Here is a 25,507-nt window from a genome sequence, read left to right as displayed (position 1 = left end):
TCTTTAGCTGATACACACCACAGTGCCGAGCAGTTGTTAGTGGCTGACAACTCATCTGATTGTCCCAAGAGTCTCATCTAGTTGGTTAGTGCCCATCACTCACTTGTTAAATACTTTGAATGTCTCAGTTATTATTATTATCAGCATTGTGGGTCCAGATGTCAAGATCCCTCCCCAAATCATACCTCGTCCCACCCCTTTGCCAGACCTGTCTCTTTTCTTGGTTGGGGTGGTCCTGCCTCAGTTTAAAAAGGGTGCTGGTGCTGGAAGGTGGGGTCCCAGGCAGACTGGGGTGCAGGCTGGCTGCGTTCGGGGCTGGGTGGTGAGCATTTTAGATTAAATTAGAGACTAACTATGATACTGCTGTCCTCCCTTTGCTTCCCTGCCCCTTTGAATAGGAGCCAAAGCCAAGAAGAAACATAACCTATAAATAAAGGGGACCATGAAAAAACAAAAAGGAAAAAGAAATCTTGCTTTTGCGGCAGGCTTGGCTGCCGATGGGGCAGATAATGGGAGAGGAAATGCGGCCTTTGCAGAGAAAAAGAACGGAACACTTTGTTCACTGGAAGAATGAATGCTGCTTGAGCCTGGGCGAGCGGCTGCACTGGGGTTTCCGATGCGTGAGCTTGTCAGGGGGAGATGTTGGTGATTAGGCTTACATGGGCATGGGACCAGTCCACCCAGAACCCCTGCAGTGGGGAGGAGAGGTGAAGGGAGAAGCAGCAGACCTGAGCGGGGTGCCCAAAGGCGAGGCCAGTGCACCCAGGTCTAGCCCCTGGGCCCGGGCCACCATAACTGCAGGGCTGCCAGTCACCTTGTTTCTCCACTGTCTGTTCAAGCTGGGGAGCTAGATGCTCGAACCTCTCTGGAAGACCCCAGATCTTCTTTCGAGGTGTATCTTTCATGGAACCTTGTGGGGCTGCACCCCAGGGAGGAGAGCATGAGGCTGAAGTGGACGTGCTGAGTGTTTGCATGCTGACCTGGTCCAAGGCTGTGCTCCTGCCAGCACCTCCTGGCGGCCCTCTCGAGGACTGGCGTTTACCCACTCCTCTTTCTGTTGTGTACCACTCACCAGTCTCGATCACTGACCCTTCCCCTGCCCCTGCAGTGGGTGGCAGAGGCAGGAAGAGGGAGAGAAACTAGGGGAGAAATCAGATACCTTTTGGAGCACTCGGGTCCCAGGATGCCGTGTGGAGGCGCCTATTTTGACCGTGAGCTGTGGGCTCGCGGATGTGTAGAGGGTGATATTTGAAATGCCTTTAAGGACCTTCGAAAGATAACCCTGGCTTGGGGCTCAGTTCTCTGGCTCTCAGAGGCTCCCTGGAAGGACAATCATTCATTCATTCACTCACTCACTCATTCAGCCGCAGCAGGAATATTAAGTAAGTTTCACCTGCTTTGTGCCGGACATTGTGCTAAGTGTGTTATATACTTCCTAATTCTCCAACGACCGTGAGATGGAGGTTTTTTCAGCCCCTTTTACAGATAAAGAATCTGCGATGTGAAGAGGTGAAGTCTCAAGTATTCATTGGGCGACTCTCCACTTCGCTAACCTTCACCCTCCAACTCTAGATTACTATGATAATGCCCATTACTGCTGTTCCGCACGGCTGTGTGCCAGGCACTGGCTGTTGCATGTATGATATCGTTTATTCCTCGCAACCATGCTATTGGGTATATATTGCCAGTCCCATCTGTAGATAAAGAAAGTGGTAGGTTTAGAGAGTAAGTTGGCCTGTCCAGCTGCTGGTGAGAGAGGTGCTGGGGTTGCAACCAACTGCGCATGTCTCCAGAGCCTCCATGTCACTGTATACCTTGACACTATCCAGCCTGGTTCCCACTTGTCCTTTTCCTCTCTGTGGTCATCCCTCTGGTCTCCACAGGATGACCACAGGGGTTAACAGAACACTTTACCCTCTTGGACTCCAGAGGAAATGAGGGAGCTGGCTGAGGGGCCTGTGAGTTTGGCAGAGCTTTTGTGTCATAAGCTGGGAAGGGAAGGCACGGTGGCTTGGCCAGATAAACAGTGACACTGAATATGTGAGGTTTCCTTGGCAAATTCAGATCTTTTCAGCCTGTCCACTCCGTGTGGTACCTGGATGCCTAACTCAGTGTAGGCACCAGCCTGTGTGATTCCATGGTAATTGGGGACAGCAACAGAACATTAAGACAACCTACTCAGGGTTGTGAGACAGCCCGAAAGAGAGGGAGACATACCAGGCGGGCGGCGGGGGTGAGGGCGCAGGAGCAGGAAGAAGGCAACGTGCCCACGCAGGGGTAGGGGGGGCTTCTCCAAAGTGTGATGGGTAGGGTTCAGGTAGCAAACTATTTTTTTGCTTTTGGCAAACATTACATTCAACCCTTTTAATAATTTTTTGAGACAGTTATTACTTGTGTCATTTTAGAGTTGGAGAAATGGACACTTCCCCATGGGTCACACAGGTAATACAGTCTGTGGTGGAGCCAGGCTTCAAACACAAGTCTGGATAACAACAAAGCCCGTTTTCTTTTAGCCATGCCAGGATGCCTTCCAGCAATGCTGGAGGGTCACACCCGCCTGCCTGTCTCCTGGAGAGCCCGGGCATGCCCACATGCTCCCTGGAGCTCTGGGGTAGGAGGAAGAGACATCCTTTCCTGCATTAGGTCTCTCCCTCCTTCCTTCCCTGAACATATATTAAAGAACATATATTCTTTAATTATATATTATCTTCTAATCACAAAGTAGGTATTGGAATCTCCATTTACACATGAAGAAACTAAGGTTTTGAGAGGTGAGTCTTTTCTGTAAGTTCCCACAGCCGCCTTGGTTTCTTTGCACTAATTCTTCCTTAGTTGTGACTCAAGTCGAAAACAACTAGAATCCTGTAACTGGTGAAGGCCAGTGGCAGATCTCTCTTTGCTGGATCAGGTGCTGTTATCTGGGGTAGAGGGCGAGTGGGGCCAGGGCCCCAGTGAGGGATAGGTTCAGATGCCACCTTCGCTGGCCCGGGGTAGGACGAGGAAATGAGTGGCGAGCCCCTCAGAAGTACTCGGTCATGGCATTCTCCATGTATTTCCCCCTCCTTTCCTTCGGTTAATGTTAAGGGCAATCCCAAAAAGGAAGCCTTTGACAAGGCCAGTCAGGCCCAACTGCACCAGTTCTGCTATGTGTCAGCCCTGAGTGGGCACTTGTACAGAAAACCAGACACACTGCCCTACCAGGATGGAGGCCTGGGCCTGACCATTGGGAGACAAGGGCAGAATCTGCAGCTGCCTGCTAGCACTGGGTGGGCTGCTGATGGGGTGTGGGGGGCTCTGGAGACAGCATCAGCTCCTGAAGGCAGGAAGGCCCCCAGAGAAGGGGCTCCTGGAGACCCTGTTTACCTCTTCTAAATTTTACCCAGGCCAGGAGGGCAGGCACACATTTCTCTGGAACCTCAACATCACTTCCGAGTCTCTGAAGTCCTCTGTCTCTTCCTGGACTCTCCCTCTGGGCTGGGAGAAGACTCGGGTGCCTCAGAGGCCTGACAACTAGATGGGCGCCTGTGGATGGGAACATCACAGCTGTTTTCTCTTCCTGGTCTCACCCCCAGCTCCTTCAGTCCTTCGTGCCCTTGCGCTGGGGTCTAGAGCTGGGCTTCTGTGCCAGAGGTAGGGGGAAACTGTCTCCTCTTGCAGGTGGGAGGACAGGAGCTTGGGAGTTCACAGAGCCTCTGTTGGCTGGTGTTGGCTGCCCTACCAGGGGACTACTATCTTGGCCAGCCCAGAACAGCCAAGGGACTGAGAGTGAGCTAAGCTAAATCAGATGGACACAAGTCCTGCATCTCACACCCCCCAGAGCCCACAGAGGCTGGAGAGGGTGAGGGAGCCTCTCAGGAAAGCTTTGTCCCAAGCCTGCAGCCGGCCTAACTCCTAGCTCTGAGTAAACATTAGAGATAGGATCGGGCGTAGCCAGGAAGGGTGGCAGGGTGCGGCCTGGGAGAAGAATGGCAGGATGTGGCACCGGGGCACCGTTCTGGGCACCCACGCCTCGGGCTATTGTTTAGGGCTGCCTGAGGCTCTCAACTCTCTGGGGCTTTGGGAGGAAGTGCCGTTCCCCTGGGACTGAGGCCCTGCCCCACTCCTGTGGTGTGGACCTCTCCCTAGTGATGCCCTTGGCATCACCCACTCAGGGCCAGCTTGGGACTGGGAGCTTGCAACAGAGGGGCCTGGTGTGTGCGTGGGTGTGTGTGTGGGGGGGGGGATAGGGAGGGCATAGTGATTGGCTTCCCTCCGAGGGTCTGCCTATCTGTTCAGGCTGTCTTCCTGTACCCTGGGTCTGAGTCATCTGTCATGCTCTGATGACTGGAATTTATCTCTGTCTTTATCTGCATCTAGATATTTTTTTGGGGGGAAGAGGGGCTGTCGTTGTGGAGGGAGGAAGGGCTGAGTGAAAACTCCTTTGATTCCAGTCCAGCTGGGCTGCTCGTTGGCTGATTGGGAAAGGAAGTGGCTGGTGATTTGTTTTGGGTAGAAAGGGGCTTGGTGTGCACCTGTAGGTGGGTGGGGGTCAGAGGGGCAGGGATAAGGTTGGTTGTGGGGAGGAGAAAAAGGAGGTCGGCACCTGTAGTGCTCTGAGCCACTGGCCCTCCGTGAGATCAGGCACCTCTGTGCCTTGTCCTAGGCACTGGACTGAGGACCTCAGGGCCTCGGGCACCAGCTCAGAGACTCACGGCTCTACAGCGTCAAGGGTGAGGATGGCTGGAGCCCTCTCCCTTTAGGGGCCTTCACCTGTGACGGATGCTCAGGTGAGATAAGGCCCAGGAGAAGGAAGGCCGCAGAAGGCCTGTGGCATGGGTTCCGGAGAAAGGAGGGAGGGCAGAGCAGGGATGCTGTTCCGTGACCCAGTTGGTTAAGGTTCTCTGACTGTAGTCCTGAAGAAATACTGCCCAAAAAAGCCACGTGAACTTGGCCTTTCTGGGCCTCAGTTTCTCCATTTACAAGGCTGGGCAAGAGGGAGATTGGGTGCATAGGAGCACTTCCACCGGAGTGGGAGGCCGATGGAGTGTCCTGTGGGCCTGTGGCCCCTGACCAGGGCCCAGGTGGGAGCTGGGGGAGCCCAATAACTCCCATCTCCTGTGCGCCCAGGGTCCTTGGGCTTTTGGGTGGCTGGGGAGAGGGGCGGGGATGACTGCTGTGTATGTAAAACCTCTTGAGAAAGCACGGGGATAGTACATCGTGCTTATGTTATATAAGACCCAATATTATGTTATATTATACCCGGTCTTATATTAAAATAAGACTGGGTCTTATATTAATTTTTGCTCCAAAAGGCGCATTAGAGCTGATGGTCCGGCTAGGTTTTATTTTCAGGGAAACACGGTACAAGCATAGAGCATTCTTGGTAAGGACGGGGTAAAGGAATTTCAGGGGTTTTTTTAGCCTCTGGAAAAAAAGTAACTTCAGGGAAGACTCCAGCAGGGTCTTTAAATCCAAAGGGTGTGGAAAATGTTTCTTACCTGTCCCAAGGTAAAAACAATGAAATAGAGTTGCTTTGCTGCTGGGGGGGTTTAGGTCACTCAGGAAGAGCTTAGATGCAGGAAAAGGTGCTAAGGATAATGGTATGGGAGGTGGTGGTGTGGAAAATAAACCGCAGAGAACAGCATCATTCTAATAATGAGGATAATAGTTGCTGTCACTTATGATGCATCAGGCCTGCTTGTGTTATGCTGCTGAGCTATATTATACTTTCTGATCCTTGTACAAATATTTGAGCATCTACTCTGTTCCGGGCACTGTGCTAGACTCTGGGCCTGCAATGATGAGCAAAAACAGCTATTTTCCAGTGTCCTGAGTGGGGTTGGGTGAGTTCTCATGCTTCTAGGTGAGACAGAAATAAATTAAGCATGTATTGATATCATTACCAACTGTGATAAGTACTTTGAACGTCAAGTTCAGGGTGTCATGAGAATGTAAAATAGGCACATCTTACAGGCTCGGTAGTTTTACTGGAAGGCTCATCTCTTCATACTGTTGTTTTTTCTTCAATTTCCATTTTAATGAGGAGGAAACGGGTTCAGAGAGGTTAGGACACTTGATCAAAGTTGCACAGCAATTAATTGGGCAGAGTTGGGTTTAAAGGTACTCAGGTCTGTGACCCCAAAGACTTCTCTCAACTGACTCGAAGAGCATCTTGGGCTGTACTTAATGGATGCTTACCCTGTATTATTTAATCTTCATGGACACCTGGGTGATATGGGTTATTATACCCCATAATATGGATGAGGAGACAGGTTCAGAGAGGTTAATTAACTTGCCCAAGATCACACAAGTCGGCTGATGGCAGGGCTGGAATTTGAACCCAGGTTGCGGACCCAAAAGCCTGTGAGTTTTCCAAACTCCATTCCATTGATCCTTTTCCACCCCTGCCTTGGGTACCTTCACTTTACATTTTGTTACATGCAGCTTTTGCTCTGCACTCTGAGAAAAGAGCTGGTGTGGTTGGGGTCCAGAGCCCAGCTGCCACACTCCTCAGTGACTTTCATCTCTGTGGGCTTCAGGCTGTGAAAGGACAGGAAGGAACAGCTCTTCTCTAGCAGGTCTGTGCCTGCGGAGGGCCGGAGGGAGGAAAAGAGGTGCCCAAGGACCCTCTTCCCAAAGGGTGAGGCCAGGGAGCTGCTTTCCAGGAGGAAGGAGTCTGTTGGGCCTGCACTATTGCTTCTCCATCAACAAATAAGTAGGCAGAGAGTTCCAGCTAAGAGCCCGTGCCCAGTGCCATGTTGTGGAGTAAAGGGCCCTTGTCTGGGCAGCAGGCTCTGGCAGGGTTATCTAGTGGGCACCACGCCCTGGTGAACAGACAGACACCTCCCAGCTAGCTTGGCTGGTGACCAGCAGCCATTTTCTTTGTTACCAGGCATTGGGCCAGAGGCCAGGATGAGCCATTGGGAGCCCCACAAGACCAGCTCCCCAGTATAAAGATAACCCACAGTCCCACTGAAAGGACTCTGGGGGGTGAAGTGTGGGTAGAAAATCCATCGAAACCCAAAGGAAGGCGACGTCCTAGTGCAACACGCCCAACAGAAATATGATGCAAGGCACACGTGTGCCTGTAAATTTTCTAATAACTACATTAAGAAGGGTAAAAAAGAACAGGTGAATGAATTTTAACAATGTTTTACTTAACCCAGCATTTACAAAACATTGTGAATTCAACATGTAATCAATCACCAATTATTAACAAACTATTTTACATTCTGTTTTTTGTACTAAGCCTTGGAAACCCAGGCATGGTGCATACCAGGCACATTTCCGCTGGGACTGACCAGTTACAAGTGCTCTGTAGCCAGGGGTGGCCGGTGGCTGTATGCGGAGTGCTAGCCAAGAGTTAATTAGGACAGAAAATTACCTCCTCGGCCTCCAGCTTCAGCTGGGGGATGGCCAGACCATCAGCATCTGGCGCTGGGGAGACGACAGCTCAATTCCACCGAGGCCTTGAGGCCTTAGACCTGCCCGTCTAACCATGTGTGCTTCTGAGCTGCCTCTGGGGTCTGTGGGCTGCAGTGGGAAGAAAGACTGAGGTAGCGGCAGGAAGGCCACGAAGCTGGGACAGAATGGAGGATAAAAGCCCTTAGGACCCAAGTCTGCAGCAAGGAGGCGAACCGGTGGCCTGCCCGCACTGAGGCCAGTGGAGCAGTGGGTGTGGGCCGAGGCGGCAGAGCCGGGCGGGATCAGGGCCCACAGGCTGGCATTGTTCTCCTGTCACACTTCCTTTGGCTTTATTGCCTTTGTCCAACACCCTATTGTCTGGTTTCCTTTTGTCCCCCTTTCAGCGCTGCTGCCTTTTATTTCCCAGCCAGCCTGGTTGTTTTCATTTCTTTTGTCTGAAGTTCCTGAGAGGAAGGTTTTATTTTCAGCGGTTTGATTAATTCACAGCTTGAGCCCGGGGTTTGTTTGTTATGTAATTGCTGCCCTCAGCTTCAGGATAATACCCCTCTTCGACTCCCTCCTCCCCCACTCTGAGCCCTGCCTGCTCGAGACTGGCTCTGCGCCCCTCCCTGTGCCCGGATGGGCTGAGCCACTGGCTTCCTGGATACTCTCCAGGTCCCTGGGTGGTGGGAGGGATCCCAGGCAGGACCCCTAAGCCCTGCCAAGCTGGGCTAGGATCTCTTCCTTTCTCCTGGGCTGGCATTCTTAGGGTCAGTTATGCCCTCACTCTGAAATGCCCTGTCCTGGGTCCCACACCAGCCCCCAAGGCGCCTTGCCCTTTGAAAGTGGCAGGAGAGTCTGGGCTGATCCTGTAGGAAGGCATTAAATTGAATACAATTTATTCAACTATAATGCTTTTAGTTATTTAATGTAAAATACCGTTCATGTATTGTACATGGCACATTGATTGTGTCATTCATTATACTTACAAGAAACATGTAATTGTAGAGTTGCTGCAGTGTACAAATACTATAGTGTACCTGCAACTTAATTTAAGGGATGTTTTACTATATCTGGTTTTTACCTTATTCTCTCCTCCTAAAAACTTAACGCTCATGTGAAAATTTTTATTAAAAAATTTATAAAAATTTTTATTTAACAATGCTTCTCAAACTAGTATGTATCAGAATCACCTGGAGGACTTGTCAAATCATCCCTGGTCCCACCCACGAGACGACTCTGATTTGTGGGTGACCCATGACTTTACCTCTCAAGCCTCCGGACCCTGCTGATTCTATGGGTCCTTGTGTGGCATCCCAGCCAGCAGTGGTTTAATAGACACCACATCCGGTGCTGGATAGTGTGCCAGACACCGTGCAATTAACAATTCATAGCCCATTTTACAGATGAGGAAGGAAACTGAGGTGAAACTTAACTGAGGTTAAGTAACTCGCCCAAGGTCACTCAGCAGCTAGTTGAGTGTCCCAGGCAGGACCCATGTGTACTTGAACCTGCTGACTGTCCCCACTGGTCTTGTCTCAGTGACTTTGGAGGGTGCGCAGGGGAGCTGTGGGGATCTGCTGCTCTGGGCCTGAGCCGGCATGACCACTGGAAACCACTCCCCAGGATCCTGTGACGGCTCCTCCACACTAGACATCCCAGGCCATGGTGCCACAAGTGGGGAGGCAGCAACGAGAGCAGTGGGTATGGAGTCTCTGCTTAAACCAGGGGTTGCAAATGCCTACAGGGGCCCAATCTCAATGAGAGACTCTAGCTAGATATAAGAAGATATTTTTCTTAAAGCCACTCATCCGTCTCTCAGTCTGTTATTTATTTTCCCACTTTTGGTAGATACATGGGTATAAGAAATAGTTCACTTTTATCTTGTCTCTACTGTAAGAAAAACAAAGAATAAATGTATTATATAGCGTAGCTGATACTTGGTTTCCCTTTTGGGGAGTAGTGGGGAGTGAGGCAAATGAGCCTGTTCATGAGGGGTACCTCATCTCTAGCCAATTGTTGCCACAGACCAAGTTCAAGGGAAGTTCAAATCCAGATCTTTATGATACTTTGTGATTTTTAAATTTTGGTAACTAATTACAAATATGTATACACACAAATATACACATACATGTATTTATAACCTTGGCTTTATTGGGCTCAGAAACAACTACTTAACAATCTCTGGCCTCCTTAGATGGACCCATCAGCCACTAGTCCCAATATTGCAACAGGCAGGGAGTGCCAAAGGTTGGGCCCAATCTTCTCTACAGCTTCTGATTAAAAAAAAAAAGACAGAAGAAGCTTTTTTATTTTTCACTCATGGGTCCCCGATGGGAGCTTCTGTCTCATGTGTGTGCCTGTTTGGGGCTGGGGGATGGAGGCTTCTCCTGGGCCTCAGGACTCGCCGTGCTCACTCTGCCCCTCCTCCCTTAGGATGTCCATGAGGAGCCCTGGCCCTGCCCAGCTGGCCTTGGATGGCAGTGGTACCATGGTGAACTGTCCTGTCAAGTCAGAGGGGAAGAAGGAGCCCTGCCACGAGGCCCCTCAGGGCTTGGCCGCTGCAGCTGAACCCCAGCCTGGAGACCCAGCCCTGGCCACCCAGGACGGTGCTGACCCCCAGGCTCCAGCCCAGGTGACGCAGCACTTTTCAGTATCCCACCAGTGTCCCCACCACACCACGTTTGCCCTCTCCCTTAGGCCAGGCAGGCACCCATCCCACTAGCTGGGTGGAGGGGCGGCAGAAATATTCATCTCTGGGACAAGTTAGGTGAGTTGGGGAGGGGCTGCCAAGTTTGCAGGCCACGTGTCAGATGGAATGTGGACTTACTCCTATACTCACTCACCTGGTATTAATGCTCACCGGTGTGACCACTCTTTACACCCTAAGGACTTGAAGGAGAGATAGGATATACATGCTCAAAGTTTAAAGGTAATCTACCAGCTTTTTCATATGAGTTGAGAAAATCAGCCTCATTTCTGAAGCCAGAGTTAAATCTCTGTTAAAGACAATACAATTCTTCACCCTTAAAATGAAGGAGCTGAACTATATGAGCAGTAAGGATTCATGCAGCTTTAAAAAATTCTGAAAATCTTTGTGAGAGATCGCTGGGAAAGGAAACCCGGAATCAGGAGGGGCTAAAGTTTCCAATTAAAAGTGAATGTAAGAGAAAAAAAAATTCTATGATTCCATGAAGAGATTTACAAAAGCAATATATAATTAAAAGCCAAATGAGGAGAAAATAGAGTTTTGGGGTTCTGAGGAAGGATCCTGGAGGAGTGTGTGGGAGTGGCTCAGGCTGGCTGGTAATTGAGGAAGGCTTCCTGGAGGAGTAGGGTCTCAAGCTGGGCATTAAAGAATGGAGAAGACTCAGATGAGAAGAAAGAGGGGGTAGTGTATTAAAGGACGGGTGGGGGGTCCCTGGGAGTAAACGGCTCTGCTGGAGTGCTGAGTGTATGCCAAGAAGTACTCATAAGGGCTGGCTTTCAGCCCCTACTCTGCAGGGGCAAACCTCACCTACATGCGTGAACTGCCTTGATCCCAGCACAGTTCTGTGACGGGAGGTATGAGTGTTTCCATTTGCAGCAGAGGGAAGTCAGTTCAGAGAAGTTCAGGGATTCGTGGGATCAAGCACCTTGTGAGTCACTGAGCCTTGACTGAGCCAGGTCTTTTGTCTTTAAACCTTTTTTTCTTTTCAGTGTATCAGGCAAAGCCAGAGCAAAGATAAGGAAGGTGGGGAGGGAGGATCCTATATTGGGGGGCAGTGGACTCTGCGATTCCTAGGTACCTGGGGTGCTCAGCCCTCGCTGCAGTCTGCCCTCCCTTCTCTTGGAGGCGACAGTGACACTCAGTGTGTCTTACAGGATTGCGGCTCACCAGAGAGCAATGGGTCTCTGGAACCCAAGAGACCAGGAGGCTCTGAGGCTGCTTCTGGAAGCCAGGAGAAGCTAGACTTCAACCGAAATTTAAAGGAAGGTAAGCAGTCTGCCCTAGTTAGAGATAGGGACCTGGGGCGGGGTGTGTTCAGAAGGCTGTTCCTCATCCCTTTGGTCTCTTCTAGTCGTACCAGCCATCGAGAAGCTGCTGTCCAGTGACTGGAAGGACAGGTTTCTGGGAAGGAGCTCTGTGGAAACCAAAGATGTCAAAGGTGAAGGCCATGGGTGGGCAGGGGAGGGACGTCTGAGCCTCTGCCCCTTCTCCCGGCCTGCCTGTGCGTTCTGGGCCTGGATGGCAATTATTGGGGTTTTTGGTGCCCTCAGATCTGGCCTGTGCCACTCTGGCTCCTGCCTGGCCCTAGGACTCAGCACATCCCCTCACCTAGGGATCCAATATTAGGTCTGGCTCATTCCCATGCAGGAGAGGCCTGGAGGGAATCAAATCCCATGGGTGGTATGGGTTGGGCTCTTACCAGGGACCCTTGTGACCTTGGGCATATCGTTTCCACTTCCCAGATACAACTATAATATAAAATGAGCCAAACATTCCCTTTCACTTTTTAAAATTAAGTCTAGGCCAGCAGGACCTCACTAAGTGAATTAAAGTTCTGCTTAGTAGAATCATGAGAGTGATAATTTTGCCAATGTGGTTGATTACACTCACAGAGGGCACTTTATTTTATTTTTCGTTTTTTTTTAGCAAGAGGAAAATAACCAAATTTAATACATATGCGTGGGAATGCTGCATACATGAGAGAGTCAGCCCCAACATGCACGAAAACTTCAGAGATAGAAAGGGAGCATGGGACTGTAAAACACCCTGAGCTAGGGGTGAGGTGATGCACCTTGGGGGCTTCAAAGGGTCACTTCAGGATGAAAAGAAGAGCTGATATTTAGTAAATAAAAGTTTGCCCTGCCATATAAGTGGGTCAAAAAGAGATTATTGCTGCTAATAAGAGATTATCGCTGATAATCTCATTATGGTCAAGGCCCCTAATTCAAGTACTTCTAGGTAGGTAAAGGGAGGGGCAGAAGTTTCTTTTGAGCCTGAAGCTAAAATTGCCTTTAGCTCAAAAAAATCTGTATACCACTGAGGCACATCTCGGTATCTCTTTCTGAACCCCCACAGTCCCCTCCTCTGAAACGTCTCTGGAAGTTTCACATTTCAGAAGCTGGTCTCCCAGACCGTTCTGTCATTAAACCAGTCGCGGTCTTGAGAAAAGTTCAGTTCAGTTCACGTTGTGTCTCATTTCAGGAGGTGGGGATGCCGGTGGGCTCCCAAAGTTAAGCCCATGGTGCAAGCAATCAGGTTTTAATAAGAGGCATCTCTATGGAAACTAAAGAAAAACAGGTTAATGATTGAAGTAGACTATAATCTTGGTTTCTGAGTTCTGAAGGCAGCCAGTCAAGATTTCTATGGATGTCTGGCTCGAAGCATCTTCAGATGGAGTGAAGGCAGACAGTTACAGTCTGATAGATTCCCCTGGTCTGCAGTTTGAATGTCTGAATGATCTTTCTGTAGCAGGCACGAAGACTGTCCATAGATGAGGGTTGTGGTAATTCCTCTAAAGTTTATATCAAGCTGTCTAGCTTGCATTGCCTTGGAAAAGGGCAGTCTTAGTTCTCAATGATTCCATGTTAAAGGGTAGGAAAATGAAAATTAGTTCAGAGGATTGGAGCCAAATACTTAAGAAAACTAGAAAAACTCAGGATCCAGTCCATTTTATAGGTAATAGGTAAAAGATTTAAAAAATTCAAAAGACAATGAACAGCACTAGAATCTAATTTTCACAAAGGTATATTATAGTTTCTATTGAAACAATTTTTCTGTCTAAAATCACCCCCATTTTTGTCAAAGGTAGCAAAATTAAGACTAATTTAGGTGCAAAATAAGTCTGCTTTGAAAAACTTGGCCTGATTATTTATATAAATCCAGCAAGAATACTGTGTTTCCCCGAAAATAAGACCTAGCTGGACAATCAGCTCTAACGCATCTTTTGGAGCAAAAATTAATATAAGACCCGGTCTTGTATTATATTATACTATATAAGACCCAGTTTATAGTACAATAAAACCGAATCGTTTTTGCTCCAAAAGACACATTAGAGCTGACTGTTCAGGTAGGTCTTATTTTCGGGGAAACAGGGTAGTAATTAACCAGATAGGCTCTTTTAAATCTGCTTTGCTGGAATTTTCCATAAGCAATCTTCAGAGTAAATTTAACAAGGCCTCTCAAGTCCAGAAAAGCCAAGGCAATGATTTGCCATCAGGTATCGCCTGCATTACCTATAGGTTTGCGTGAGTTTCTCTCTTCTAGAGGCCCCCAAATATCCTCACACCTGCCAAGAAGTGACATTCTTTACTCACATGGTAAGGCCCTGTAAGCAAGGCACCAGGCCAGTATTTCCAAGGGTTTTTATGGGCTTCCATAAGTCAATCTTAATTCCTTAAAGCTGTCTGGTCATATCTGAGTCTATGCATCTTTCTCAAATATGACCTTCCAGTCAAAGCCTTGGTAATAAAATCAGTTTCTAATTGTATCCTGTTACAAGGAGAACAGATTCTTACTGAACTTATGCAAATAACCATAATGCCATGAAAATAATAATACTCACCTATTAAGAGTTTCCAAATTCTGGAGGGATCAGGTAGGGAGAAAAATAGAAACGTTTCAGTACTGCTTACAAAGGTATAATTTACCAAATTGCTAAGTCATAGGTAGTTTAAGAGAAATAAGTTTCCTTTTATCTGGGAAACAATATATTTTTTAAAAATCAGCAATCTCAAACAAAAAGTCATAAAAATTGTAACCATTTTCATCAGTTCATTCAGTCCTGTGTAGTTCTGCTTGAGTCCAGTTTTGCCATTAGTTCCCTTTACGTTGAATGATAGTTGAGGGTGATAAGATCAGTGATAGTTCCAAGAAGTTTGCGAGTCTGTCTGTCAAGGTTGCTGTGATTTGCTCAGTGAAGTGGGCGTCTCCATTACAGGGGGCACTTTAACACTATGCAGATGCTTAGGCTGTATTCCTACACACTGAATGAGAACCCAGAGGATGGGGGCCTGGGCATCTGTATTGTTAAAAGGCCCCCTGAATAATTCTGATGCAAAGAGTCTGTGGCCTGGCACTTCTGCATCTGACATGAGCTAAATTGAAGGGCAAGGAAGCACTAACAGTTGTTGTTTGAGGACCAGGTGCGAAATCCTGGACTAAAAGCTTTATTCATTATCCCTTTAACCCTGCAGAACTCTGTGAAGTGACACTTAGTGTGCTCACTTATAGATGAAAAAAAACTCAAGTGCAGAAAAGTTGGTAACTTGTCAGCTCCCAGGCAGGATGCGTTGAAAGGGGGATTTTAACCCTGATTTGTCTTGCTCCAAAACCTGAGCATGTCCCGCTGGGCCCCTCCTGTGGGATGGTTGTCCACCCTGACCCTGTGGCACTGGGCGTTTGAGGATGTCCAAGACGTGGGTGGGGCTAGATTCCCCACCATCAGCATTTCCAGGGCTGAAATCAGTGGCTGATTGTGGCACTTCCAGGGCAGCTACTTGTTAGGTGAGGAGGCTCTCTAGGGCAAGGCTTGGAGCGTCAATCACCTCTGCCGCTCAGCTCCTAATTGTGCCTGGGACATAGCAATTGCTCAATAAATGCCAAATGGATGGACAGCTAGACGGATGAACAAACGAAAGTTCTCAACTCTGGTTGTTTCACTGTGGAGCAGGGACGCAGGAGAGCCTGGCAGAGAAGGAGCTCCAGCTTCTGGTCATGATCCATCAACTGTCCACCCTGCGGGACCAGCTCCTGACAGCCCACTCAGAGCAGAAGAACATGGCTGCCATGCTCTTTGAGAAGCAGCAGCAGCAGATGGAGCTGGCACGGCAGCAGCAGGAGCAGGTAGGCCCCGCTTGGTGTCTGGCATTCTTTCCAGGGCAGGTGTCTGTTAGGGCCCAGCAGGGAGCACCTTGTGGGCAGGCCTAGCCAGTGCAGGTGGAGGCCTGGGAGCAGGGGAGGGGGGAAGGAGGAGGGGAGGGGCTGTCATCCAGGGCTGTAGGATTTCCACCTCTGGCTATGAGGCTTATGACTGTGAGCCTTTGTGGGAATGCTGAGGGGCCCTGCCCATTCTCCATCCCTGGCCTTAGAGGGAAGGGTGAGCTCCGAGTAACAGAATAAATTCTGAGGGTTGGCTGTTCTGCTTCTCACCCCACCCAGTTCTCCATGTTTGCACTCCTGGAAAGCAGGGTGTAGTTGGGGCTTGGAAGGCTTTGGGGGATGGGACCCTGGGGCCTATGCCGACGCCCCTTTTGCCTACTCTTCCCTCTGCCAGATTGCTAAGCAGCAGCAACAGCTAATTCAGCAGCAGCACAAAATCAACCTCCTGCAGCAGCAGATCCAGGTGACAAGAGGGGAGGGCTGGATAATGGGCGGGCTGGAGGCTCGGGTTGATACCAGCCTGGAGAGATGTTGGGGACAGGGACGGACAGGCGGAATCACTCAGGCATGACCTGAGGAGGGGGCTCTATCCTCCTCCCCTGTCTTCCCCTGTTTCAAGGGAGAGGCCCAGAATATCTTCCTCCCCATCTGTGACCTGAGGGCAGGTAGACAGGGGCCCCGGGAGGGGGTGTAGGGTCAGATGGATCCTTTGGAGATTGTCCCTGCCCCAGGCCCTATTCCTCCCATCCCTGGGTCCACCCTCTGTCCAGGCCTGACCAGAGCTGGGTAGCTGTTTGGGCCCCCAGGGACTCACACAGAGTTTCTTTGCTTTCAGCAGGTCAACATGCCTTATGTCATGATCCCAGCCTTCCCCCCAAGCCACCAACCTCTGCCTGTCACCCCCGACTCTCAGCTGGCTTTGCCCATTCAGCCAATCCCCTGCAAACCAGGTGAGTGTGGATGGGCTGTCCTGCCACTGAGGCTGTCCTGAGGTCAGGGAAAGAGGCCCAGAACCGCTTTCATCCATTAATTTGCAGTGTAGACTTTCTGGGCCTTGGTTTGGGATATGTCCAGTGGAAGAATAACGCCTTGTTTCTGAACGTCACTGAGAAAATGAAAAGTAGCACTTTGAAAACCATAAAGTGCTTTCCAGATGTAAGCGGATATGGCCAATCTAGGTCTAGTCTTCCCAGTTCTGGTACATTTTACTGTACCAGAGTATTGTTATTTTGAACATTAACTGAGATTTATATGTCTCCCAAATTCATATTTTTGTTCCTGCCCTGACCATGTCACTCCTACCTTCTGCCCCGTCAGTGAAACTCAGTGAAAACAGACCGAGCGCCGACCACATGTCAGATGCTGTGTAGTTGTTGGGTAGCCGTGGGTGTATAAAGTGTGGACTTTGAGCTCAAGGAATTACAGTCTCAGGAGGGAGAAAGCAGTGTGCCAAGCACCAGAGACTCTGGGGAGGTTTCTTGAGGAGATGGTGCTTGATGGGGTCTTAGGTGAGTGGACTTGTGAGGGTGGAGCTGGGAGCTGAGGGTAGAGGGCACAGGAAAGACTGTCCAGGCAGAGCCTAAGGCAGGAACACGTGGCAGGGTAGTGGGGACATGGCCGGGGAGGGCCGCTGGGACTGAGCACGGAATTTAAGATTTACTTTATCGAATGTGGGGTGCGCTTGAATGTTTGAGTAGAGGATTGCTGTCATGCTGGTTGTGGGTCATGGGGAATGGAGGGGGTACCAACTGAAGGCACAACTAGGTGGGGCTGTTGAGATGATTCTAGCAATAGGGGATGAGAGCCTGAACGAGGGCAGTGACAGTGGGACGGCGGCAGAGAATTATTAGGCCATGATCATTGAGTCCTTATGAATGGTCATGGGGACAGGGCAGAGATGCTGCTCATCATGGCCCCAGGAGGGGGGAGAGCTTTTAAGTAAACTCCTGGCCCACCTGCCCTGTTGCACATGAGAAGGCAGGGGAAATCCAGCCGGGTGATTTCCCACAGGTCCACCACTGAGCCTGTGGCCAACGGCATAGTTCATTGGTCAGCTCCACTGACTCTACCTTGAGGGAAGATTCCAGATGGTGGGGAGACGAAGGGTTGAATGGGAAAGACAGGGCAACAGCATAAACCATTACAACTCCAGGTGAACATGGAACAGACCCGCAGGGGTGAGGGCAGGGGCCTGGGCAGAGGAGGGGCCGTATACTTTCTGGGCAGGGGAGATAGGAACTAAGCTGTGGAGGACCTGGACTGGCCAGGCTGCCACCTGCTGTATTTGCTCCAGAATCCTAGTAAGCAGGGGGCCTGCGGGCTGCCAAAGGCCCCTTCCTAAAGCTGAGTGAGTAGTGTGGTAGATGGCACTCTGATGCCTACAGCATGGAGTCCAAACTCCTGAGTTCAGCCTTCGTAGGCCTCTGAGCCCACTTTGCCCATCATATACCAGTCTCATTCCCTACATCTTGCTCTCACAACCCACCACTCCATTTCTCCCTGCCCGCCTGCAGCATTAGTTCCCATCTTGGGCCCCCCCCACACACACACCCCAAGGAAGCCTGTTCCAGTCCCTCCATCTGGAACAAAGTTCTCTCAAATGCTACCCACGCAGCCCATATCACCACAGGCCTTGTGTTTAGTGATTTGTATACGTGGCTATCTCTCCATCCAAGCTGTCAACTCCTTGATTCTGAGCCTGGTTGCAGAGAGTAAGATAGGCGGAGGGAGAAGAGAGAGAGAGAGTGCCGTACAAAGGGGAGAGGACAGGCTGTGAAGTCTAGAAGACCCAGGTTCAAATCTCAGTGCTCCCACTGATTAACTATGTGGGCAACCCATTTAACTTTTCCAGGTCTCAGTTTCTTTATCTGTAAAATGAAATGGCGTATTGAGTACCTAATATATAGCATACACTAAGCTGAGACTATTGTGAGATAATACACAGGAGACAGGCCACAAACAGGTAGCTGCTTTTGTACCCTGCATACAGTAGGTACAAATAACAAGTATCCAAAGCGTGAGTAGAGTGTCCCTGATCTTGGTTTACCTTGGGTTTGGAACTCCAGGCTCATTGGGTTGGGAAGGGTGGGACAGGGTGACCGTGCTCATGGATGTCAGGGCAGTGGGGGCAAGCGCGTAGGAGGTCCTTGGCAGCACTTTGAGGCTGGGGAGGGCAGTGGCTGGAAGGAAGCTGGGCCAGCTCTGAGCCTCTGTCCACTTCGTGCTGCTGGGACCTCGTCAAGCAGGGTGTCTGCTGTTCTGTGCTCATCTAGGACTTTTCTCCTTGCCGCCTTTTCCATAGTGGAGTACCCGCTGCAGCTGCTACACAGCCCCCCTGCCCCAGCTGTGAAGAGGCCGGGGGCCATGGCCGCGCACCACCCCCTGCAGGTACTGTCCTCCTCACTGGCCTGGGGCTCCCTCCCTAGCTGGGATGGCTGGCTGCTGCCTTGTCTGTTCTGGGTATGCTCGTCCCCTCTGTCCCTCTGTGGGGGTCTCCTTTGGTGTCTCACCCTCTGACCTCTGGATGCTCCCCTAGGAGCCCTCCCAACCCCTTAACCTCACAGCCAAGCCCAAGGCCCCCGAGCTGCCCAACACCTCCAGCTCCCCCAGCCTGAAGATGAGCAACTGTGGCCCCCGCCCCCCCAGCCATGGGGCCCCCACACGGGACCTGCAGTCCAGCCCCCCCAGCCTGCCTTTGGGTAAGTTTTCTACTTCTCCCATACCTTTCCCTTCAGCCCTCTTCTAGGGGAGTCAAGATGGAGGACATGATATGACCTTGGGCATGACACTTTCCCTCTGTGGGTTAGACTTGCACTAGTTGGCCCCTTTTGATTTCAGCACTCAGTGTCTCAGAAGAGCCCCTTCCTCCTCTCCTCCATCATATCTGTCTGGGCACCCTGGCCTCAGGGATTCAGGCCACTAGGTTGCACAATTTCCGGGGGTGCTGTTATCATTTCTAGTCTGTTGGTACAACAGCCAGTGTAAATGGCGCCCCCTTGGGGATGTGCAGTGCAACAGCCGTGGGGAGGGGCAAGAGGGAGCACAGGAGGGCAAGGCATGTACTGGGGTGACCCCTCAGTTCCCCTCCCTTCTCTTCTCTTCCTACCCCCATAGGCTTCCTTGGTGAAGGGGACGCTGTCACCAAGGCCATCCAGGATGCTCGACAGCTGCTGCATGGCCACAGTGCGGCCTTGGAAAGCTCCCCCAACACTCCATTCCGTAAGGTATGGGCCCCCACTCCCCTGCACCTGGGAGCAGGGAACAGATGGTGGACAGAGTCTGAGGCCGCCAAAGTGAGGGGTGGGGGAGAGAAGTGGGCTGATACAGAGAGGCTGATGTACAGGTTGCCCCTGTCAACCCCAGGACCTCATCAGCTTGGACACGTCCCCAGTCAAGGAGCGGCTGGAGGAGAGCTGTGTGCACCCACTGGAGGAAGCCATGCTGGGCTGCGATGTGGACGGTGAGGGCTCTGGCACTGGGCTGATGGGCAGAAGGGACCACTTCTGCTTCCCACCAGGGCCATGGCGGGTCAGGTTGTGTCTGTCTGCCATCCCTTCTCTCCCTTTGTCTGTGGAGTCCCCTTATGTGTCTCTCTGGCTGGGCCTCTGCTGACATCTTGTTGCTGGTCATCCCGGGGCACTGTGGCTGCCCCCAGCGCCCCCTAGTGGTCAAGTGTGGGACATTTTCTGATGGCCCTGGAAGTCTTTCCTAACCCCCGACCAGCTGCCCTGCTGACTCCACCCATCCTTCAGGCTCCCGCCACTTCCCCGAGTCCCGGAACAGCAGCCACATCAAGAGACCCATGAATGCCTTCATGGTATGGGCCAAGGACGAGCGGAGGAAGATCCTCCAAGCCTTCCCAGACATGCACAACTCTAGTATCAGCAAGATCCTCGGTAAGGGCCAGTGGGTAAGGTATGCGGGAGCTCTGGCTCCAGAAGCCATGGTACAGCAGGACCCCAGTTGCAGGAGCCAGCTGGGTCTACTTGGGATTTGCTGGGTGATACTCCGCATTATGTTGAACTCTAGTGGATACTGACGGGGTGTGGAAGTCAGGTGGGATGTGGGGCATCTGGGTCCTGGGGTCTTGTACCATTGCAGGGCTCTTATGCTAGCACCTGCACTCAAGATCTTGAGAGAGAGAGAGCGAGAGCGAGAGCGAGAGAGAGAGAGAGAGAGAGCATGTGAGTGAGCGCCTCTCCCCATCTCCCTAAAGAACCTGTTCCACTGTTTGCCCAGACCCCTAGAGCTGGCTCTGGCAGGAAACAGGATAGATTGGTGTTCTTGGGCTGTCAGTAGAAAGGTTTCTTAAGGGACATGTCCTGATTGGAGGCCAAGGAGGGATGTAGGGCAGGGCAGGTGGGGCTAGAAGAGGGCAGTTGTTTTTAAGACTGAGGCTTTTCCGATGTCTATGCAGGTATCTTATGAATATAGACACCAGGTATTTTGCCCTGAGCAGGGAGTCTGTCTGTGGTAGTGGGGGCCTAGGATAACTGCTCTTTTGTTTATGCAAATCAGGCAGACCAGAGGCCTCTCAGAGGTTGCTGGGTATTGGGATATAGGTGGGTGCTGTGTCTTAAGCTGGCAATTGGCTGCCCATATACATGCCCACCTCATTTATTCATTTGCTCAACATCCAAGGAACAACCACATTGGACCAGGTCCTTGCTAAATGCTTGCACGTATACCTGGTGACGAACTATATTGGCACCCACAGGGGGTTGGGGGTGGTCGGCAGAGCCTGGAGCTGACTGCCTGCCCCTGCGGGCTGGGCCAGGCTCCCGCTGGAAGTCCATGACCAACCAGGAGAAGCAGCCCTACTACGAGGAGCAGGCGCGACTGAGCCGGCAGCACCTGGAGAAGTACCCCGACTACAAGTACAAGCCGAGGCCCAAGCGCACCTGCATCGTGGAGGGCAAGCGGCTGCGAGTGGGCGAGTACAAGGCCCTGATGAGGACCCGGCGCCAGGATGCCCGCCAGAGCTACATGACCCCGTGAGCAGGCTCTGCCCAGGCAGCAGAGACCATAAGCACGTGTGCATGTGTGTGTGCAGCTCCCATGAGCGGCTGCGTGTTAGCATGTGACTTGCCTTGTGTGTGACTGCAGGGGTGCTGTGCATGTGTTGTCTTTGTGGGTATATGTGTGCGTATGTGTGTGTGAGAGCATCATCTGTGTGTGGCGTGTGCGACTACAGGGGTGACTATGATGGTGGGTACCTGGTGGCTCTGGATATAAATTTGTGACTGAGTGTGGCGGGCTGGCGTGTTCCAGGGGAAATATGCCTGTGCATCCCATTTCTGGTAAACTTAGTAAAAATTCATGGGTACTGAAAATCGAGGTAGAGGAGTACTCATTCTGTAGAGAAGTCCTGACTTGACCAAAGCAAGCACCCTCCCTAGTGGACTCCTTTACCCAGGCATTTAAATACACAATTTCCAAAAATGGAATTCACACATAGTCCTCCAGGAATATCTTGACTGCACCAATGGCCCTGAGATTGCATGTTGTGTGGGGCTGTAGCTGACAATGATTGTGGCCATTAGAAAGTAGACCACGGGGCAGAGTGTGTGTCTTGGAGCCAAAAGGGTGTGGGGTTAGAAGGCATGGCCTGAAGAAGCCTCGGGGAGCAGGGTGAGGGTGGAAGGGAAGGTGTCTGTAACCCACCTGTCTGCCTTGCAGCCCTCAGGTTGGGCAGGTGCAGATGAGCTCCTCAGATGTCCTGTACCCTCGGATGGCACAGCCCCTGGTGGAACACTATGTGCCCCGAAGCCTGGACCCCAACATGCCTGTCATCGTCAACACCTGCAGCCTGAGAGAGGAGGCCGAGGCCACAGAGGACAGGCACTCGGTGGCCGATGGTGAGATGTACCGGTACAGCGAGGACTCGGACTCGGAGGGCGAGGAGAAGAGTGACGGGGAGTTGGTGGTGCTCACGGACTGATCTCGGCGCGTAGGCCTGGCCCTCCACCTGGGGGACACCTGGCCTGAGCCAAAGGGCCCAGACAGCCGACCTGGACTCTTGGTACTTGGACTTGGGCATGCCTGGGAGATGGCACAGCTGTGTACTTGTAGATACAGGCCCCCTCCCCACACCTGTGAGCACAACTGAGCAGCTGTTCACCTAGGTGGGTAGGACCTGCATGGTGGTGACGGCTGAGTTGGCTGAGCTCCTTGGCCCTTGGGGCTCATAGCCAGGGGACACTGTATGACCCTCTCCTCCTGCAGGTCTCCCCATCCCAGGGGTATGGCAGCTCCAGACCTGTCCCCCTGGTGCCACATGCTTTGTTTCCATTCTTGTCCTGGCTGGACCAGCCACCATGGGACCAACACCGCTCCCAGATCGCTCCTCTATCACCAGGATCACTTTGTATTTTGTGCAAAAAGATCTGGCTGTCCCTCCCTTCTTTATCTTTTGCCAAGCCTGTTGTGCCTCTGGCTGCTGTGTGTGCGTGTGCGTGCTGCATGCGCACGTGTACACACGTGCACGTGTGTGCCTGTGTTTTCATCTGTTCATTCATTGCACAAGATATTTATTGAGTGCCCACTATGTGCCAGGCACTGTTGCTGAGTTCCTGTGGGTGTGTCTATTGATGGCACTCTTGCTTCTCTGGGGGCCTCTTTCTGTGCTCTTTTGTCCCCAAATTGCTACCTCTTTGTCAGTCTGGGTGTCTCAGGTTCTCTGCATCCTTGTGTGAGTTTCTCTCTGTCCTTGTCTGTCTGCAGGGTCCTGTTTGTGTCTCTCTCCCTTCAGTGTCTGACTCTGCCCCTCTGCCTGCTGGTCACTCTGGGTCTTCGAAGGCCCCTGGGCCACCTCTAGGCCCACCAGCCTCCCATGCCTGCCCCTTCAACCTTACTGTGTTGGTCGGTTCCCGCAGAGCCATTTTAGCTCTGAGCAGCATGGGATTGTGCTCAGCCTCCAGGGGGCTCTGATCTGGTTCCCAGACCCTGGTCCCCTAACCTGAGTGCCAGGAGTGGGGTCAGAAGAATTGATGGTGCCCCTTTTCCTGTGACAGAAGCCCTGGAGAGTGGGGCTCCCATGACAGCTGGTCTCCATTCTTCCCTGATGAGCAGGGGGTGGGAAGGGTCTCCATTGTTGGAAGGGGTTGGTGAGGAGACTGGTACTCCATCCCCTCCCCCCCCACCACCTCTGCCATCCTCCTGCCTACCCGCCCCCCCACTTGAGAAGTTGCATCCGCCCCAGTTCACTTTCACAAGTTATTTCCCCAAGAAAATTAAATCCCATTGCCCCTGACTCCAAAGACCCAGGTGGGTCAGGGTGGGAAGGGTACCCCAAATCTCACAGGGGCAGATGTGGAGTCTCCCATCTTCTCCCCTCTCCCCCTCCCCAAAGCCCAACTTCTCTCCAGGCTGTTTCTTTTTTTATGACTGTAAACATAGATAGTGCTTTATTTTGTTAATAATAAGATAATGATAAGTAACTTAACCAGCACATTTCTCCTGTTTACACTCGGGGAATTTTTTTTTCTGTTGGCATAATAAAGGCAGATCGTTTGAGAATCTGGTCCTTGTGCGGGGGATGGGGGAGGCTGGACCAAGTCAACAAGTCGCCAGCCCAAGCACCACTGCCCCCTGGTGGCAGTTAGAGGGAGCTTAAGGCATGGGGCCCGGGAGGAAATATCTGAGGCAACGGAGGCCCAGACCTGACGGCAACCCCCCTCCTTCCCCCCGGTGCACACACTGAATGAGCGAGATACTGTCCTTGCCTGAAGGAGAGCCATACCTCACCACAAGTGTCCACCCAAGTCCTGAGAAAGAAGGCAGAGATAAGAGCCCTGTGAGGAGTCAGGAAGCGTGGGTTTTCCCCGGAACTAGCCACATGGCCGTGTGTGGGTGGAGGGAAGGGTCGTCAGGTTTCCCCTTCCAGCCTCACTGTCCTCATCGGAAAACAAGGAGGTTAGGCCTTATCCATGTTTCTTACCCTCTGGGAGAAGGAGCCATTCGAGAATCTAATGAAAGCCGTGGACTCATCCTAGAAAGGTCCTGACCTGGATACCCCAAGCCCATGAATGAGCCTCCCAAGACACTGATTAATGAGCAGGGTCTCTAATGATGCGTTTCAGGGCTCTATCTGTGACCTTATGCTTTGAATGAGGACTTCAAAGAACTACATATCACACTGGGAGAAACAAGTCAATTAGACCTGAAAGGGCTGGATGACAGACTAAAACTCTCAAACTGTACCCTAACAAAGATTGAGAAAAAGACCAACTCTTGTGGTTAAAAAAAAAAAAAAATCCTTTTAATATGGAAAGGGGGAAGCAAAGCTGAATGGCAATTCTTGTTAGACTTGGGTTGGATTAATAGAAGCATGTGTTCACTAAAAGGGAGGTGATGGGCCAATGTACAGCACACAGGCCAATGTACATAATGCCCAGGTGCATTATGGCAGCCCTAGACCCTCAATAGAAAAGGCCATCGTCTCTCTGGAGGGGCCCAGAGGCAGGCATCCTGCACAGAAGAGGACTGTAGGGAGCCTAGTGGACACATATCAGAGGCATCGAAAGGGCCAGTGATGTGTAGTCCAGAAAAGAGGAAACTAGGGTAAGGCGTAAAGGATACGACCACGTCAAAGCTGTCGGGTGGGCAACATGTAGTCTGTAGCTCATGAGGTAGAACTTGGCTTCTGGATGCATAGCAAGGGTCAGTATTTTGGCTTTAACAAAAAACTTTTTGACAAAGGTGTTCAAAGTGGAAATGAACTTACCAACATAAGACATTGGCTCTTGAAAGCTGCAAAGGGACCTCTAAATTAGAGGATGGTGGTGAGAAACGTTAGGTGTGGTTGATTCCAGGGTCACAAACTTGGAACTGAAGACTTCAGGGTCCCAGCCTTTTGATCTAGGGAGAATCCTGGCTGCTAACCTTTGCTGGTTTTTCCAAGCCAAGCCCCGCCTCCCAGAGCTTTGGGCCTTAGCTCCTCCATCCTCCCCACCCCATGTCTCCCAAATGGAGCCCAACTTCCCTGGCCCCTTGAGGAGAAGCATGGCACCTGCCCTCTAGTGGTCACATGGGAGAATTGCTCATTTTAACTTCCGCTGTCCATCTACCCCACCCCAAGTCTCCACTACCACCCCTATTGTGTTCCAAACCAAATGTGGGCAGCCTGGTCAGGACTCTCCCAGCCAGGCTCACCCTCCCTCTCTGCCGGTCCCGAGGCCCTCTCCCTTCCCTAGTCCAGGTCCCCTGTGGCCTTGGGAGCCTGAGGCCTGTACTGCCCAGCTCCCACTTCAGGAACCC

At 51.3% G+C, this 25,507-nt stretch overlaps 1 protein-coding gene across 4 annotated transcripts in view; it reads left to right on the top strand.

Annotated features, from left to right (window-relative positions):
• SOX13 (SRY-box transcription factor 13) overlaps positions 1-23,767 on the top strand; it is a 46,812-nt gene extending 23,045 nt beyond the window's left edge. Inside the window, exons 1-14 of one of the 4 annotated variants that reach the window (XM_074322277.1) lie at positions 4,748-4,766; positions 9,820-10,018; positions 11,248-11,359; positions 11,445-11,531; positions 15,042-15,214; positions 15,645-15,713; positions 16,089-16,200; positions 18,552-18,637; positions 18,786-18,948; positions 19,364-19,473; positions 19,613-19,709; positions 20,002-20,145; positions 21,027-21,243; positions 21,929-23,767. In XM_074322277.1, the coding sequence (XP_074178378.1) occupies positions 4,759-4,766; positions 9,820-10,018; positions 11,248-11,359; positions 11,445-11,531; positions 15,042-15,214; positions 15,645-15,713; positions 16,089-16,200; positions 18,552-18,637; positions 18,786-18,948; positions 19,364-19,473; positions 19,613-19,709; positions 20,002-20,145; positions 21,027-21,243; positions 21,929-22,190 (1,839 nt within the window). In that variant the 5' untranslated portion in view covers positions 4,748-4,758 and the 3' untranslated portion in view covers positions 22,191-23,767. Of the gene's footprint in view, positions 1-4,747; positions 4,767-9,819; positions 10,019-11,247; positions 11,360-11,444; positions 11,532-15,041; positions 15,215-15,644; positions 15,714-16,085; positions 16,201-18,551; positions 18,638-18,785; positions 18,949-19,363; positions 19,474-19,612; positions 19,710-20,001; positions 20,146-21,026; positions 21,244-21,928 lie in introns of those variants that run through there. The other 3 variants (XM_074322276.1, XM_019711400.2, XM_019711398.2) reach the window with 3 other exon arrangements.
• Positions 23,768-25,507: the final 1,740 nt, after the last annotated feature.

The sequence above is a fragment of the Rhinolophus sinicus genome, linkage group LG17 (assembly GCF_036562045.2).
Source record: "Rhinolophus sinicus isolate RSC01 linkage group LG17, ASM3656204v1, whole genome shotgun sequence".
In the NCBI taxonomy this organism is placed as follows: Eukaryota; Metazoa; Chordata; class Mammalia; order Chiroptera; family Rhinolophidae; genus Rhinolophus; species Rhinolophus sinicus.
Note: the sequence above shows the minus strand (reverse complement) of the source record. Positions and strands in the feature narration are given on the sequence as shown.